The sequence below is a fragment of the Stegostoma tigrinum genome, chromosome 27, assembly GCF_030684315.1.
Source record: "Stegostoma tigrinum isolate sSteTig4 chromosome 27, sSteTig4.hap1, whole genome shotgun sequence".
Taxonomy (NCBI): domain Eukaryota; kingdom Metazoa; phylum Chordata; class Chondrichthyes; order Orectolobiformes; family Stegostomatidae; genus Stegostoma; species Stegostoma tigrinum.
The window spans coordinates 30,947,328-30,965,950 of record NC_081380.1 but is presented as its reverse complement, the minus strand read 5'-3'; the positions used below and the strand labels follow the sequence as shown (position 1 = coordinate 30,965,950).

The 18,623-nt window shown below is 38.7% G+C and overlaps 1 protein-coding gene across 5 annotated transcripts in view; it reads left to right on the top strand.

Annotated features, from left to right (window-relative positions):
• ankrd13b (ankyrin repeat domain 13B) overlaps nucleotides 1–18,623 on the top strand; it is a 421,315-nt gene that overhangs the window by 366,978 nt on the left and 35,714 nt on the right. For all 5 annotated transcript variants that reach the window (XM_048557095.2, XM_059655241.1, XM_048557094.2 and 2 more), the window contains 4 exons: nucleotides 2,452–2,516; nucleotides 4,045–4,175; nucleotides 13,304–13,461; nucleotides 17,967–18,119. In XM_048557095.2, the coding sequence (XP_048413052.1) occupies nucleotides 2,452–2,516; nucleotides 4,045–4,175; nucleotides 13,304–13,461; nucleotides 17,967–18,119 (507 nt within the window). The remainder of the gene's footprint in view (nucleotides 1–2,451; nucleotides 2,517–4,044; nucleotides 4,176–13,303; nucleotides 13,462–17,966; nucleotides 18,120–18,623) is intronic.

Below are 18,623 nucleotides of genomic sequence, written 5' to 3'. Positions count from 1 at the left end.
ACAATAAAATTAACATACCTTTCCTAGGGACAGAATGTATGATTTTTAAAACTGGGACTAGGAGCCTCAGTGGCTCAGCAGTTACCACTGCTGCCTCACAGTGCCATGGACCCAGGTTCAATTCCACTCTTGGGCAACTGGCTGTGTGGAGTTTGTGCATTCTCTCCATGGGTTTCCTCCAGCTGCTCCAAATTCCTGCCACAGTCCAAAGATGTGCAGGCTAGGTGGATTGGCCATGCTAAATTACCCATAGTGTCCAGGGATGTGTAGATTGGGTGTGTTGTAGGGGGATGGGTTTGGGTGGGATGCTCTGAGGGTCAGTGTGGACTTGTTGGGCCAGAGGCCCTCTTTCCACACTGTAGGGATTGTATAAATTAGATTGGCCCACCTTGGTCATCACATCAACAAATCCTGACTCCTTATGTGTGGTGGCTCAGTGGTTCAACTAATTATTAAAAATTACAGTTCATATTTATGGCAGCTGAAATTATTATCACTCCCTTTTCACACATTTAATCCTCAACTGAATGCTTTTTCCACAGCAATGCTTTCTGGTGCAGTTAGTTATTGACAAGTTTGCAAAATCTCAGTACTCACTTTGAATGTGACTGTGCACAGTTTGGGTCTGCACTTTGCTATACTTACAAATGTAAATATTTACAGGTCTCTGAGATTGAAAAGGTCTCCTCTATTGTCATTTCTCACCAAATGTAATATTTGGAGGGTGATGGCTTCTATCAGTTAAGCTCAGTCAAGGTAAACAAGCTTACATCCATAAACTAAGTGAAAGGGGACCATATAAAATTAACACTACTTCTGAAAGCATATTAATGATGTAAAAATGAAGCTGTTTTGACACTTGATAATTCCATGGGGAAATCACTCTAAATCAACACAGTTTCATATTTAATGATTACTCAGTTGGATTGACCTTGAAACTCATCATTAATAAGCTGCCTATTAATTATTGGGAACTATGGGTACAATCTTATGGGGGTCTGAGCAACGTGGGCTATTATGAGATTTGTGGCAGAATCACACAAGAAGTCTAGGATAGGCCATCTCAACGTCATGAGCATTTCACCTCTTTTTTTTATGCTTTTAACACATTGAGAGTTTCTCTGTAGGAAGCACTGAATTACAAATTAAAGAGGGGGGTTATTAGTTGTTAAAATCCCCATTAAAGGACCAAAACGCCTCAGTAATATTCAGCTCCCTATCTTATCAAACACACCAAGAAAGCTGGATATTGAGAGCACTCAGCATGGGTACCTGGCAGATTCACTTTGCTGTTTGCTCTGACTGACCTCCATGTTGGACACTGGGCACCAACATTTCAGGCATGCTACACAGTTACTTGCCACACATACCCTATATCTATGGGTATTGGCATCTGATATGGGCCAGCATGTAATAGCCCTCATGGTGCATCTCTGTTCAATTTACAGGGCACTTCTGGACTTCAATGCTGCACCTCGGTCAGTAACTCTCATAGTAATGCTGCAGCAAGGACCCACATGCAACTCGTGGCTGGACCAGGCTGCACCTCTGAGCTCTTTGCTCACACTTGTCACAGTCAAGTCAAAGGAAAATAGCCTTCACTCAGGGGGTCCTGGCACAGTCAGGTCAAGGACAGCCTCCTCCTGCACAACTCTGTCCAGTAGGATCCCTACCTGCAAAGCAGGGTGCCAATTTACCCCTGTCTGCTGTATCGAGGGCAAATGTCAGAAACTATGCAGGGCAGTTCCAGACTGACAGTACCTGTCCATGTGTCCAACTGCCTGCTAAATATGGTGAAAGCGTAAGGGATGCGATTAATTCCGGGATATCCCAGCAGTGGTGAGCTGTTCCTGGAATGGCACATAGTAACCTGTGGCTGAAATCTAACATGAGGATTTCTGTTGGGGTGGGGGAGAAAGTTAATGAGTTTGGTAAGATACAGTGGGAAAGTTCATTGGACCTTGCAGCGATAAACCCTTTGAAAAACACTCAACACAGCTTGTAATTAGCCTAAAAGATGTAAGATTCAGCCCTACATTCATGTGCAGTTCAAGCCATTGAACTTAGTGTCCCAAGTGGTGACAAACCATTTAAAATGGAGATAATTATAAAATAAATAGCTTATGTCCAGAAACACCACTTGACTATGATAGCTGAATTAATAGGCAACCAAAAACCACAGATTTAAGACAAGGAATCAAAACATTCAACACACATTTCTCCATGACAGCTTCGTTCAGAATGAAGTGGAAACAGAATTCCTCATTGATCATTTTTATGTTTTCTTTAAGAATAAAATCTCATTCAAAAGCCTTGCCTCTCAAAATGATGCAATAAATTCAAATGGTTGGTACGTAGCAGGTTTGCATGCTGAATGCAGAGATTAATCATTATAAACATATCTGTCATGGAACAAATACTGTACTAAAAAACACCTCTTGTCTTTTGCAGGCAGTAAAACACCTCTTCAGTCTTTCCTGGGCATTGCAGAACAACATGTTGGACCACACAATGGGGTTTGTATTGGAAATTTTGTTCTGTTGCCTCAGCAAAAGTTTTTATTATGGCTTATAGATCTCACGGTATTAACTTTGACTCAATCTCCATGCTGACATGGCATATTATAATGCTGATTACTTTCAAGCTACAGTATTTCAGGAATATGTTCTTGGTAGAAGCACTGCTTCATTTGTCATGCACAGAAAACTTGAATGCTGCAAAGATGCCATTTTTATAATAAGAAATGCCAATGACTGCGGATAGCGTAGGATGCTGACCACGTTTGAAAGAGCAGAGAGGAGACATTTGGAAATCAATGGTGTTTCATAGATGCTGAGGTTGAGTTTGCATTTTTCAATGCATTGCATTAAAAGACTGTACCAATTACCAGTATATAAATTTATAAATTAACCAACTTATATCTGTTTATTTCTGGTGCCCCTGTTATAGGAAAGATATTATCAAACTGGACAGGGCTTAGAAGACATTTACCAGGATGTTGTCAGTTTGGAGGATTTGAGTTATAAGGAGAGTCTAGATAGGCTGGGACATTTCCACTGGCATGTAGGAGGTTGAGGGGTGACCTTATAAGGTCATGAGGGATATAGAAAAGGTAAATGGTACATGCTTTTTCCCTAAGGTGAGGCATATTTTTAAGGTGAGAGGAGAAAGATTTAAAAAAGACATGAAGGCAATTTTTGTTTTTACACAAGGAGTGGTTTGTGAGTGAAATGAACTTCTAGAGGAAGTGGTGGATGCGGAGACAGTAACAACATTTAAAAAACATTTGGATAAGTACATGAATAAGAAACATTTGGAGGGATATGGGACAAGTGCAAGAAGGTAGGACCAGTTCAGTTTGGGGTTATGGTCGGCATGGATTGGTTGTCTCCATGACTCTGAGTCTATAGCCAGGACAAGGATACCTGAAAAATAAAGGGTTCCTGTGCAGGTTCTCATGGTCATGCTGTCAGCATCAACAGCCAAGTATCTGGTTTCTGCAAGGTGTCTGTTGGCCAGTCACCGCATCTGTGCCAAGAGGGTAGGAAAACCCCTGTGAAAATTTTATTGATAAACCTGATTACAGGCCTAATTCAGCAAATTGTTAAAATTCGTAGAAAGCAGTAACCAGTCAACCAACAATGTCTGTGAATCAAACTCTCACTCTCGCAATAGTTTGCCTGCACTTCAGCATATTCTAGAAGGCCCATTAGCCCCATAGTGATTCCTTTAACTTCTACATTAGGAGTTGCACGGATGTTCACCAAAGCATTGAGAGTCAAAATCTGGTTTTCTGTCTGTGTTTACAGTAACTGAATTAGTCATGGGGGTTTTATTTTGGAATTTTCCTTGGAAATTCTATGGTTACATCCCTCGTTCTCTCACTTTTCAGTGAAAACTGCAAATCAATAACCCCATGCATCAATCGAATTGTTTTGCAGGTTGATTCAATAATGCTGGGTTAATGGTTCATTGTTGAATCCAATCCTTTATCACATGTGGTTGATCTGGTGCAATGTTGTTTGTTATCATTTTGTGATCCAGGCATTCATTACTCAGACATTCAGCAATACCAACCCAACATCCATTACTGCAGAGGAATACTTCAACTTGAGCTTTGACCTGGGAAGTCGAGATATTGGACGTTCTATGGAGCTCACCACTAAAACACAGAAGTAAGCCAAAAGCCTCTTTCATTGCCTGTGATCACTAATAAATACAATGCAATTTCCTGTTACTCACCCTGGTGTAATATGACAAAATCCTTCGAGTCTCTGATTCCTTTTAGTAAACATCGCAGCATTCTACACTGAAATCCTGTGCTCTTCTTACCATGACACAAACCCAAAGTCATGATCAAAGACAGGGGAGTTAAATCTAACCTGAGGATTGTGGTTAGCTCTGTGCAACTCAGGAACAATGACTTGCATTTATGTAGTGCCTTTGACACAGTTGCTTCACAGTAACTTGTGTGCAAAAAGTTTTCAATAAGTTAGCACTCGGCAAGCCCAGGACAGAATTTAGGAATATGTGGAATCAGAGTACAAATAGCTTAATAGAGAGCAAACCAGTTTAAAAAATAAATGCAGAAAGTTGGGGTAAAGGGTAGTTATTCAGCCTGGAGGAATGTAGAGAACCCTACTCCACAAACAATTTGCTGGGACCAATATCACACGTAATTTGCATCAATATTTTGGATTTAGAAACAAGTAACTCAATAAAGGAGTTTGAAAATGCTACAACTGAGGGTTAAAGCTAAAACAAACACTTCTAGTCTGGAACTTTCAAATTAAAATCTTTACACTGACATAACCTGTCCCCTAATTTTTCCAAAATGAATTGTTTTCACTTGGAGAAACCGTTTAAACTTCTAACTTCCATCAGGACCTCTGCAAAATGAAATAAAAATTTCCAAACAATGTGTTTTCACCAAAGCAAAAAAAATCCTGATCTCTCTGAGCTGAAAGCAAGCCAATACTCCTCACTGTTTACTCTGTCCACTCATAAAATTATCACAAGGCATATAAAACTGTCACAAGGCATACAAATCCCTATTATCACACAAGGAATCTCTCTTTCATGCTGGTTGAAAGAAAATCATGGCTTCAGAAATACTGACAAATTAATAATTAAACCCGCTTATACACACACAACAAAATCTACATACTACAAGATTGAAATCCAAATGCTAAAATAAGTTATATTCATACATATAAATTACACACTTCATATCACAACTGTACCCCCCAAAAAACTGAAGATGAAGTATTTTTAAGAGATATTTTCATGACCAAAAATCACAATTGTGGTACTATTTCTATGTCACCTAAACAGTAGCAAACTTTTGTTATTAAACAGGCAATGAATTACCCAGCAACTGTATTTTATATCAGTTCATGGGCGCCACTGCATTCAGTGTCCTGCATATGTGCTGTCAATAAATTGTCTGCTATAACATACAGTTTCTTTTCCAATTCATGAACATCTTTCAAATTATATGATTGGAGAATTAAGCTGTATTGAAACAATTGTAAACTTTTGTCCCAAAATCTTTCCAAGTAAATCTAAAGGTATGAGCCAAATAAATAATAGTATTTTTCACATTGTTCCTAATGTTTATTTCAAAACAACACCGCAGTACATGATTCATTTTCTCTTTCTAAATCATTGACTATTTTTTGCATGTGGTCAGTTTCTTTGAACAATGCCTAACAGGTCATTTGATCCCTCTCTTGCCATTTGGCAGTGAAATAGTCTCTAACTCTACAGTTGGTAGGCCAGCTCTCAGGTTTTTCAAGGCACTTTAACAGTCTTGCTTCCAAATCAAATTTTCTGACTTTCATCAGCAAATTCTTTACAGGTGCAACAACAGTACTAAAATTCAGGACAAACTTACTATACAATTCATTCATGCCAACATAATGCAAAATGTCATATCATGTCCGAGGCATGGGAATTTCAAAATAACCTTTACTTTTACCTCTTTAGGTGCATCCAGCTTTGACCCAAGGATGGACCACATAAGCCACTTTTGCTTGGGCAAATTCACTCTTAGCCAGATTTCTACACAAATTGGCTTTTTGTGAAAATTTAAAATGTTCAGTCAAGCGATATAAATGTTCTAATATAACTGCTGGAGAAAGCTAACAGGTCTAACAGCACCTTTAGAGAAAGAAGCATAGTTAACAAGTGCAGTCCAATGAGACTCTTCTAAATGTAACTGTAAATGTAAATGTAAATGTTCCTCCTTGGTTTGGCTACAAGCAACCAAATTTCCAATGTTCCTTATTGCTGGATATTTCATTCCAAATGGCATGACTTTGCATTGATAACGTTCATCTATGTTACAAAAGCTGATATTTCTGTAGCTGTATCAATCTACAGAACTTGCCAATATCCTGGTCATAAGTGAATCTTTTTCATTTCATTCGATATAGTCCTCCAATATGAAATAGGATATGAAGTTACTTTTGTTACCACATTGATTTTTGTAATAATCAACACAGTGTCTTTCTGACAAATCCACTTTCAACACCACCATGCTTGGTGAGCTCCAGCTACTATGACTCAGTTCAGTAATCTCATTTTCCACTATGAACTTCATCTCTTCCCCTTACATGAGCTCATCTTTCTGGATTGAGTTTGTAAGGACAATGTTTTATGGACAATCCATCCTCAAGATTAACAGCAAAATCAAACAAAACCTTAACATGTTAATGTGACACACAATTTTTTTATTGTATGGAATATTCGCCGCATAGGTCATATTATTGAGTTTCTTTTTGAACCAACAAGTCCAGTAAACTTTCGTTTTACGCATTTCCCAGAGAGAGGTGATGACATTAACACATTGTCTCAGCAACAACATTTCAAACTTTGGTCATTTTATCAGATCTAATTTTATATGTTTGTTGGGCTCTGTTCAATTTATTTTAGCCAGTTCACATGCTTTGGTCAGTTTCTCTCTGAAATTCAAAACCTAGAATACAAGCATAGTCTCTGAGCTTTGGTATATCAAATTTTCTTTAATTAATTTAAATGGTCTTTTTAAACTCATGTTCACATATTTATTCAAAAGAACCATGTGGAGTCATTGGGTGCATTCATAATGGTAAACAGTGACAAAGAAATTCCTATATCCTAATCATTAGGACATTATTGACAATAAGCTTTAACCATGGTCTTTTTGATACACCTTGAGATTACAGGTGATAAGAGTAAGATGTAAATTGTTTTATTCCCAAACCATTCTTCATTTCTTTGAATAGTTGGGACATAAAGTTTGAGCCTTAATCTTTTTGTATTACAAATCTTTTAAAGAAATTGGACTAACACTTCCACGATCATGTCTGCACTAAAGGCATTGTTTTTGGAAATCTTGTGGAAACATCTATAATCATTAAAGGATATTGATTCCTTTTCCTTGTTTTTAATGTTTTAGTTAATGTTTTCCTAATACCAAAGTGACCTATCAATGAAATTCCACTAGCAACTTGCCAAATTCCATTACAATACTCAGGTGGAATTACCACCTGTTGGACCACTGACCATTCTCCATTAGCTGATATTTGAGGTGGTCTCCAATTCCTCATTTGTTCTTTTCTTTCAAATACTAACAGTCAAGTATTGTTTCTGTTTCACCTTCTCTGTAAGCTATTTGATATAACTGTATATAATTCCAAGTCCATTTGTTGCATTTCCAAGAAAGAAGATGGGCTAAAGAAATCAGCTTTATTCTCCTTACCATCGTTCTTTACAGTTACATTTTTGAAAATTTTATTTAACAATTTTAGGTTTATAATTTTTTTCCTCAGTTTCAATTTTCTTCCTGTCTGATTCTGTGAACCTGAGATCTAGTCTCACACAGGAAATAAATCTAGGATGTTCCTCCTGTATCATTTCAGTTTCTTTTACCTCCACTGATTACTCCACTGGTGAGGTCTATATTCTTGTAACCATCAGATCATCTTCCAAAATAAAGTCAAATCCTTCTGTAGGATTTTAATTTACTCCCGCCAATACAATGGCTCCATTTTAAAGTTACTCTTTAATCCAACACTGTAAAATGAGACTGGAAGTTTAATCTCCTTGTATATCTCTAGTTAATATATTCTCCTTCATTAATCCCTCTGACAGACAAATAGTGTCACCAGCCAATGCCACTGATTGACTTGCTCCAGCAGCTCTCAATATCTTTAGTAACTTTCCTCCTTGATTGGAAGCAAAAGGAAATATTTCTCCTTTTGAGATAAAATACTCAGAACCTTCAAAGGTCTGAATCTCCTTCTCAATATTCAAAATAATCTTCATAACTTTCTGAGCCATCTCTCCCTTCTTGTACATTCCAAGGAAACATGTTAACCTCTCTGATGAAGGGTCTAGGCCCGAAACGTCAGCTTTTGTGCTCCTGAGATGGTGCTTGGCCTGCTGTGTTCGTCCAGCCTCACATTTTATTATCTATGTTTTCTTTTACGACTACTACAGTTTTAGTAGCGTATATCTTGTCCTGCTGCCCCCTTTTCTGAAGATTCTTTAGACTTTCATGCTACTGCAATTGATCTCCCATTTAACTTCCACTGGTTGGCTTTGTGATGTCCAGTCTTATTACAATGGAAGTATCTTAGTTTTCTCATATTATTTTTTGTCCCAGTCTTTCTCATTAATTATGTTGCTATTCTTCTAAAATGAGGACTTCTTCCATCCACTTGTCCAGTTACCCGTGTTTGTCATACTTTCTATATATCACAATTACTATCTGGATAGAACTGGACTGGATAGAATACAATACTGCACTGGTTAATAAAGACAACTTAACATTTATTTAAAACCTTCCATGCCCTTAGGATGTCCTGAAGTATTTTACAGACAATTAAGTATTTTTGGTGTGTAATCATGGTTGTAATTTAGGGTAAATTTAACAACAATAAAAACAGCACCTATCGGTGAAGTGCATGCAAAATTGAGGTAGGAAACAGAGCGTAAAGCAAAGCAAGTGGTAGACAATGGAGTCATTTATAAAATCATCACTTTGACAAGAAATAAGTAAGGTATTTCGTTTTGCTCATGTTATCTCATTTGGGAATGTATTTTTCTGTCAAACAGAACAGTTGCACACGTTTCATAGATTGCTATACTCTGAAGTGCAGCACACTGAAATCTACTCCAAAGATTGACAATTTTCAAATGGAAAGGGTGCATCACAGAACAATTAGCCAGAGCATAGAGTTTAGATGAGATTCTGCAGAATGTCATCAAGCATAATGTGCTCTTGTGAAACAAAGTTAGGAAGATAGTCAGAACTGCCGATGCTAGAGAATCTGAGATAACAAGATGTGCAGCTGGATGAACACAGCAGGCCAAGCAGCATCAGAGGAGCAGGAAAGCTGACATTTCGTGTCTGGATCCTTCTTCAGAATTGGGGGAGGGGAGGGGATTCTGAAATAAATAGAGACAGGGGGGAGGCAGATGGAAAGTGGAAAAAGGAGCAGATAGGTGGAGAGGAGATGAACAGGTCAAGAGGACGGGGATGGTGCCAGTAAAGGTGAGTGTAGGTGGGGAGTTAGGATGGCTGGTTGGTCAGGCAAGGGAAGATGGACAGGTCAAGGAGGCGAGGATGAGGCTGGTAGGTGGGAGGTGGGGTGGGAGTTGAGATGAGCGGAGTGGATGGGTGGGGGGAAAATACAGACAGGTCAAGAAGGTGGGGACGAGCTGGGCTGGTTTTGGGATGAGGTCAGAAGGTGGCCCCAAAAACCAGCGTGGCAGTTAGCACGGCTGCCTCACAGCACCAGGGATCCAGATTTGATTCCCCTTGGGCAACCTACTGTGTGGAGTTTGCACATTCTCCCCGTGTCTGCGTGGGTTTCCTCTCACAGCCTAAAGTTGTGCCAGCTATGTGGATTGGCCATGCTAAATCACCCATAATGTATACATTAAGTGCATTTAGGGAATGGGCCTGGATGGGACGCTCTGATAGTTGGTGTGGGCTTGTTGGGCTGAAGGGCCTGTTTCCACACTGTGTGGATTCTGTAATAAACTTTTCTGCTCCTTTGATGTTGCCCGGCCTTCTGTGTTTCTCCAGCTCCATACTGTGTGATCTAAGGATTGTTAGTCTGCTGGCAAATTCCAAACTGGCAATGGTAGGTAGAGTGACCAGGATGGGACAGAGATTAGAGGCAAGAACAAAGATGTAGTGAGCAGAATCTATATTTGCAGCCATTCAGATAAGCCATACTTATAGTGTATTTTCTTGTAAGGGCACTTTCCAGGGCGGCATCCAGCGCATTTATGATTTGCTGGTTTCTTAATGGAGGTATGTTGGTTCAGCAGTAATGCAATCGTAGGAATTTTGATGTGTTTTCACAATCAATAGATTATTGACAATTATGATTTCTAACTGCAGTCAGTCATTGTTTGCAATAAACTGCTGTTATGCTGTGGGTTTACTAATGAGCAATCAACATCTTTCAGGATTTCTTTCAATATTTATGTCAGACTGCTGAAGGCAGATGGGACAAAATTGTTTTTTTTATACACTCATTATTTATTTATTATGATGCAAATTGGTCAATTTTCCAAATGTAATGCATGCTGGCTAAATGCATAATTTGAAAGACTTCAAATATTTGCATGCATGCTGTGCTATATGAGAAACATCTTATATTATTTCACATGCAATTACTTAGAAAGCTTACATCAGTCAATGAAAGCAAGCATGCAGGTACAGCAGGCAGTGAAGAAAGTTAATGGCATGCTGGCCTTCATAACAAGAGGAATTGAATATAGGAGCAAAGAGGTCCTTCTGCAGCTGTACAGGGCCCTGGTGAGACCGCACCTGGAGTATTGTGTGCAGTTTTAGTCCCCCAATTTGAGGAAGGACATTCTTGCTATTGAGGGAGTGCAGCGTAGGTTGACGAGGTCAATTCCCAGAATGGCAGGACTATCATATGTTGAAAGATTGGAGCGACTGGACTTGTAAACACTTGAGTTTAGAAGGATGAGAGGGGAACTGATTGAGACGTTTAAGATCATTAAGGGATTGGACACTATGGAAGCAGGAAGCATGTTTCCGCTGATGGGTGAGTCCAGAACCAGAGGACACAGTTTAAAAATAAGAGGTAGGCCATTTAGAACAGTTGAGGAAAAACTTCTTCACCCAGAGAGTGGTGGATATATGGAATGCTCTGCCCCAGAAGGCAGTTGAGGCCATCTCTCTGGATACTTTCAAGAAAGAGATAGACAGAGCTCTTAAAGATAGTGGAATCAAGGGTTATGGGGATAAGGCAGGAACAGGATACTGATTGTGGATGATCAGCCATGATCATAATGAATAGTGGTGCTGGCTCGAAGGGCTGAATGGCCTACTCCTTCACCTGTTGTCTATAAAGCCAGTGACTGTTGGTATGTAGGTCAATCTAACAACCACCTTATGTAGAGCAATATTGTTGTAATCCCACTGGAACCAGGATATTCACAAACATACCAAGCAATTCCAATAAATGAATGATATGGACAACATTTGCCTTTGTTTGATTGAAACTAGATTCAGTTTCTTCAGAGAGCCATCCATTCCTCAAAACCTGACGTTTCAATTTCCACTTCAGTCAGGACTTTTGAAAACAGAAAACAAAACAAACTTTGAAACTAGGGTCTGTGAGTCATTGGAATGTTCACCTGGTCACGTGTTTGGGAAACGGCTTACATGTTTCCTACCCTGGATTCTATCACAGTATCCAAGATTATTATCGGAAAATGATCAGTTGTAGCTCTGGTCCAAAAGGTAACAGATTAAACCCGACAAAGATACTTAACTGCAGCATGAAGTTACTTATGCCATTTCATAAGGGGCAGGAAATTCTAATGATGGCTTGGTTGATATTTCTTACTAAATTAATCCACTTTAAAAACAAAATTAACTGGGCATTTGTATAGCTGCTATTTGTGAACACAATCTTTTGTGGCATTCAGACCATTTTTTTTTCCTTAACCTGAATATTGAACAATGAGCAAAGTCGCTGAATTATACCAGCAGTTGAGTAATTTCAGTCAGTTTTGGCAAATGATTAATTGCTTCCTTAAACCATGCTTACTGGATTCAATTAATAGAGAATATTTATTGAACAACAGGGAAAGCTTGTCTGTTTCCTGGCATCTGCATAAATAAATTCACAAAGAACTAACATCAGGCAAATGGAAATTCAACTGGTATGTTGAATTCTACAACTATGAATATCTAAAAATTCATGTCACAACATTAGCAAGTTAGCATTACCCATGTCATAGTCTTTATTAAGTACATATTCATTAGTTATTTGAAACCCTGATATATTTTCTAACAACTAGCAGTTAAAATTAGCTGTTTGGAATGATGTTCTTATAAGTACCTTCAGGTCCATTTTAACATTTTCAACATCACAGAATCATACTACTTGCATTGTTGAAGGCGGCCATTAGCCATCACATCTATACTGGCACTGCATGTTATGCCTACGTAACAGTAACTGCACGCCAAGTAATTCATTACTGAAGTACAAGCTGTGAAGAACATTTCTACTGACAGCAAATGAATAATCCTACCATTATACTCATCTGCACAGACAGAGCTCCCAAACAGGGGAATATATTAGGGGGGAAAAACTGTACTGAGGTTCCATGTACCAAAGGGAAAATATTCCTAGCTCAAGGGAAGTTGAGGCATTGGCAAGATGCTGAGGGAAATGACAGAGACTGCTAGCCTCTCACATGTAGCTTCAGATGTTCAGTTTCAAGGGGTGTTGGTACTTGTTGGAGCAGTGCTTTTAACTTGAGGGAACTTGAAATGGACCAGAAGTTGCTCGTTGCTGGGATGTTGATGAAAATTTTAAAAGTCATCAGAATTAGAAAAATGAAATATTAAAACTCTTAAAGTGTAGATGATATAATGTTAACTTCCATGACCGCACCAGTAGATGTTGTGCAGTGGTAGAATATAAGCAGATAACTCAAATCATTCAATACAACTAAAATTATACAAATGTGGCTATTCAATTTAATGCTTACTGTGCCATTTCTACTTCAGGTGTAACATTGCAATGGAACATGGTGCATTAGTAACATAAACAGTGTGACTCCTTCAATTCCAAAAAATAAACACTTTATTAACACGTATGAATGTTAACCATTCCAGGAATTTGTTTATTAAGACTGGTTCAATGAAAGCAACATTTCCCTTTTCGCAAGGGTCTTCTCATTAAACTGTGTACATAGAGCACATGAAGAGAAACAATGTTCAAACACTAATTTTGTCTGTCCTTATCTCTCTGTCAAGGTTCAAAGCAAAACTCTGGCTGTGTGAGGATCACCCACTTTCCCTCTCTGAGCAGGTAGCTCCCATCATCGATCTAATGGCAATAAGCAATGCACTTTTTGCTAAACTTAGGGACTTCATCACTCTTCGGCTCCCCCCAGGATTTCCAGTCAAAATAGGTGAGTAACTGAATATAAATTCTGCATTTTCATGTGCATCTTTCTTTCTGAATGTTCTGCCAGAAAATCAACTAAACTCATTCATATCAAAGAGAATAATGAATTATAAATTCTTAAGAACTTATTATTGCCATCCTGAAAATGAAACTTTCCTGTGTTATTGCTTGGAGTAGCCTGGGACCTGCAACACAGCTGCTAGGATGGATCTGCGTTTAACGTAGCCTGTTTCTTCAGAGCTACTGTTCAGGCATTTCGTGTGGGAAATTGTTCAAACCAGACATACCCTGAGATCTGTTAGTGGTTGTTTGCTTGGAAAAGTCCAGTAGATCAGCAGATACTTTCAATATCCAATTTTTCTTTACCCTTAGGATAGCTCAGAGTTTCAAGGTCAAAAAAACCCAGCAGAAAATGTTTGAATTCCATTCCCTTTTTAAAGGAAAATCTATTTGACATCTAAAATGTGAAGTGTTACTCTTGATCACTTCACCGCCCCCCCCACCCCCCACCACCACCCAATTCCAAAGTCTTTCCTGGGCCATGGTGCAGGTGGTTATACAGGGCGTTACCTGCAGTCGCTTTCCTAGCCTTGATCTGACCTCAGCTTGTGCTAACAGATCAAGTCACTGGCATTTTCTAATGGCTTTAGACTTCAAGCATTATGGAAACCTATAATATACAACCATGCGAAGTTGCGACGGTGTAATTCGGCCATTATTCTTGCTTCAGTTAATCAGTTTGAGTCCCCTTCACTCCAATGATCAACCTAGGCTGATATTTGGCTGCAATTCTGAAAGAATGCTGCTCAGTTAGAATTAATGGACCTTTGTGGCATATTAATTGGGATTCTTTTTGGCTGTTCGAGGAAATGGTAAATTGCAAGCTCTGAGGCAGTCCCCAATAGTTTGGGTTCAGCAACACCGGTTGACCTTATTCTTTTATACTCAGGAGTTTGCTCCTGCTGATGAATATATAGTTAGCAATAGCTTGGCACAAACATTTCAGAAGAGAACCTCTTTGTAAGTAAGAACAATGATAAGTCATACCACCTTATGTTGGGGCTGTCCAAATGGATCTGATATTGCTCAGATTGCATCAGACTGAAGCTTAATTTTGGGTTTGGTCAGTTACATTCTTCAAACAAACTGCTTTGGGTCTTACTCAAAAATAATTCGGTAAGATGAACCAAGTGGGAGGCAACAGGAGTGTTGTTTTTCTTGTCCTCTGTCCAACAGGAAGCTGAAGCCTTTATTCAGGATCCCTTCCTTTCTCTCCCAGAATTGCCCAGCAACAACCAAATCCTCTTCATTTCAATGGCTTTGTGCAAACATCAACAGTGTAACATGTTTGCTGGGAATGCGGCCAACTGTTTAATATTTGGCCTTTGACAAATAGTTTCTGACTAATGACAGCACATCCGCTGTATACCATGAACACCAGCTTCAATGACTGCTGACTGACTCCCAAAGAAAAGAGCTTGTCACTGTTTTAATTTCTCCTTTGGCCAAACAGTTCCAGCAAAACCTTAAATCATAGCAGATGCATGTTGTTGCTGTATGTTGGTGCAAAACTCCAAAAGAGATCCACACCAACAAAATAAAGAAGGAAATTATCTTGATTAACTCATACTGGCAAAATATACCTGATTAACTTGGATTTTTCTGATTCAGCTATATTTCAATAAGAAAGAAAAATTCCGAAGGGACGACTCCTAATCCGTGGTTAACTAAACAAGTTAAACATGCTGTAGTATTAAGCTTAAAGAAAATTTTTTCAATTGTATGAGGATGTGTTGCAGATCAAGATTACTGTTAAGGTTCAATGGGAGTTTAGTAGGATATCACTCTACGAGTTAAGTGATACTAATTAACATGCTTATTGGTGGTCACCAAAATTGCGATGGATATATTAATTTATTAGATATTAATTTAAGTTAATATTAATTTAATATATTGTGATAAATATTTGTATGTACATTAAGCAATAACTATTACATTAAGCAGTGATCTACTTCAGCTATATTAGAAACACATGCAAGTTAATGAGTGCTGAAACACATGTTCACCAATGAGTCTCACTGCCTCCTGCCTATCGGGGAACCCACTTTACAATGGCTGGTCTGGAGAACTCAGGGTTCCTGCCACTATTCGCAATCTTGGTCCAAGACAAATGGGGCAAAGTTGCCGATATTAATACTATTCTGAATCTGAGCTGGTGTTGTATCGCCATTCCACGGTACTTTCAGTACTTTTCCAGAATTCCATTATGCTGAAACAACATGTCCAGGTGGCCCCGTCGAACGGCTCTTCAAGACAGTTCCTGTAGATAAGTTTGTACATTTCAGTCAAAATGGGCCGTTTTTGCATTTGGCCTGTTTTCCAGGGCTTTTCACTTTATTTCAATTGCGCATTGTTACATCCCATCAACCGTTAGTGATTAAACTGTAATGGTCATGTTTGAAGATTTTTTTTAAGCCATCCACTACAATATTGCATAGAAAATTAAAAATAAGAGATTAACAAGGAGGGAAATATTAGACTCTGAGAGAAAGGTAGTGAGAAATATATTTTACACGATAGTCAGAGTTTCTATATATATTTAAAAAGGAGATGAGTTAACGAAGTGAACTTCGGTCCTACAGAAAGTGAGACTGGGGAATTAATAATGGAAAAAAGGATGTAGAGATGAATTGAATAGGTTTTTTGTTTCAGCCTTCAGCAAAGAGGACGCAAGTAACATTCCAAAAAAAAAACTATAAACAGAAAATGGAAGACAATTACAATCATCAGGGAAGTGGTACTGAGAAAATTATTGGATCTGTGGGCTGGGTTCTAAAGTGAAGTAGCTAGTGAGGCGGTTGATGTATTGATTAGAATTTTCCAAATTTCTGTACATTCATGAAAGATTCCAATAGAATGGAGAAGAGTGAATGTAACTCCTTTATTCAAAAAGGAAGGGAGACAGAGTAGGAACCTACAGGTCAGTTAACAACAATTACCATAAGAAAGATCTTAGAAGCTATTATTTTCTTATAACAGAGAACTAAACAAGTTGAAGCTAATCAGGCAGAGTCAACACATTTTATGCAAGGGAAAGCATGTCCGCCAATTTATTTGAACTCTTCAAGAAAGCAACATGTACTACGCATGAAGGCTAACCAGCTGATCTATTATCTTGGGATTTCTAGAAGATACTTGATGAAGTACCACATCAAAATTTATTGTGGAAAATAAAAGCTCATGGTGTAAGGGTAACATGTTCATAAAATCCCTACAGAGTGGAAGTGAGTTCACACTGACCATCCAAAAAGCAACCCACCCCATCCCTGTAAGCCCCCATTTTCCATGACTAACCCACCAAGCCTGCACATCCCTGGACGATGTAGGGCAATTTAGCATGGCCAGTCCACCTAACCTGAAAATCTTGGAAATGTGGGAAGATAATGCAAGGCAGGTGTGAAGGGGACATTATGAAACTACAAATGGATATAGGTAGGGTAATTGAGTGGGCAAAAATCTAGCAAACGGAATACAATGTGGCAGGAAGAATAAAAATGGAATATATTATCTAAGTGGTGAGAGATTGCAAAATTCTGAGATACAGAGGTCTCTGGGTCTTCCAGGACATGAATGACAACAGCCTAAGATGCAAGTACAACAAGCAATTGAATATAAAACTAAGAAAGTTATGCCTAAGTCTAAGAGGGCATTGGTAAGCCCACATCAGGAGTACTGTTTACAGTATTGCTGTCCTCCTTATTTAAGGAATGGTGGAAATGTACAGTATTGGAATCAGTCCAGGAAAGTTTTACCAGACTCTCACCTGGAATTGAGAGGGTTGTCTCGGGAGGAAGATTGGCCAGATGAGGCTTGTATTTGCTGGAGTTTAAAAGAGTAAGGAGGCAACTTAATTGAAACATAAAAGAACTTGAGGGGTCTTGACAGGTTGCATGTGGAAAGGAAGTTCTTTTTCTTGTGGGAGAATCGAGATTTTTTTAGAAGTCCCTGTTTAAGAAGATGGAGATCACACTTTTAAGTCTGAAATAAAAAGAATTTTTTACTCACAGATAGTTGTGAGTCTTTGCAATCTCCTTCCTCAAAAGGCAGTGGAAGAAGACCCTTTGAATATTTAAGTGCAGGAACAATGGATTTTTGATAACCAAGTAGTTAGTGGGGAGTAGAGGTGATCATGGTGTAATCAGATTAGCGTGATCTTATTGAATGGTTGAGTCAGATTGAGGGGTCAAGTGGCTACTTCTGCTCCTAGTTCGCATACTCATAATGTCTTCCCTAATCACAAATCCAACAATAATTGCTGCTTTGATATCCTTTGAGAGTATGACAGGGTGTTGGATAAATGCAAATATTTCTCTTTGTATCCAATCTTTCAACTGTTTTCTAACATACTCTAATGGGAGAAGGGATCTTTTAAATTTCAATGATGATTTTGAACTTACAATATTTTAGCTTTATACAGAGAGCTCAACAATTTTTAAACCTTCTTTGCAGAAATTCCAATTTTTCACATCTTGAATGCTCGTATCACCTTTGGGAACCTGAATGGCAGCGATGAACCTGTAACCTCCATCAGGAACAGTCCTACCAGTGAGGCTCCATCTCCCAGCAGTGATACGTCCAGTGTGAGCAGCTCCAGCTCCATGAGTATGTGTTTAAGAGTCTCAGTCTGTGATCAATTATCAGTAATGAGTATGGTCAACTGCAGATAAACACATCTTAACATTCCAGTGTTAAACCCTGCCCACAAACTCACATTGTACTCATTTAGATTCTGTGCACAAAATGGGCAACTGTGAAACCATTTTACATAATGCCCAATTTCCATTCCTTTTAAAAGGATATTCAAACAAAAGTCAGGAGGTATGAAACAGATAACCAATTTCCCTCTGCCCATTTTACACCATTGTGTGAAGTGAAACTTATGCCATTGTGTTAGAACATTAACGTTTTCTATACAATTTAACATGAAGGAAAATAGCTAACCACAAGCTTGATGTAGTAAGTATATGGATCCAGGTTTCAAAGTGTTTCTGCACTTCAAAGTTTTTGAGAAGATCCTTGGCTCTGGTTGTGGGTGAGGTTGTAGACTTGCTTGCTGAGCTGGTGTGTTTGATTGCAGGCGTTTTGTCACTCTGGTAGGTAACATCA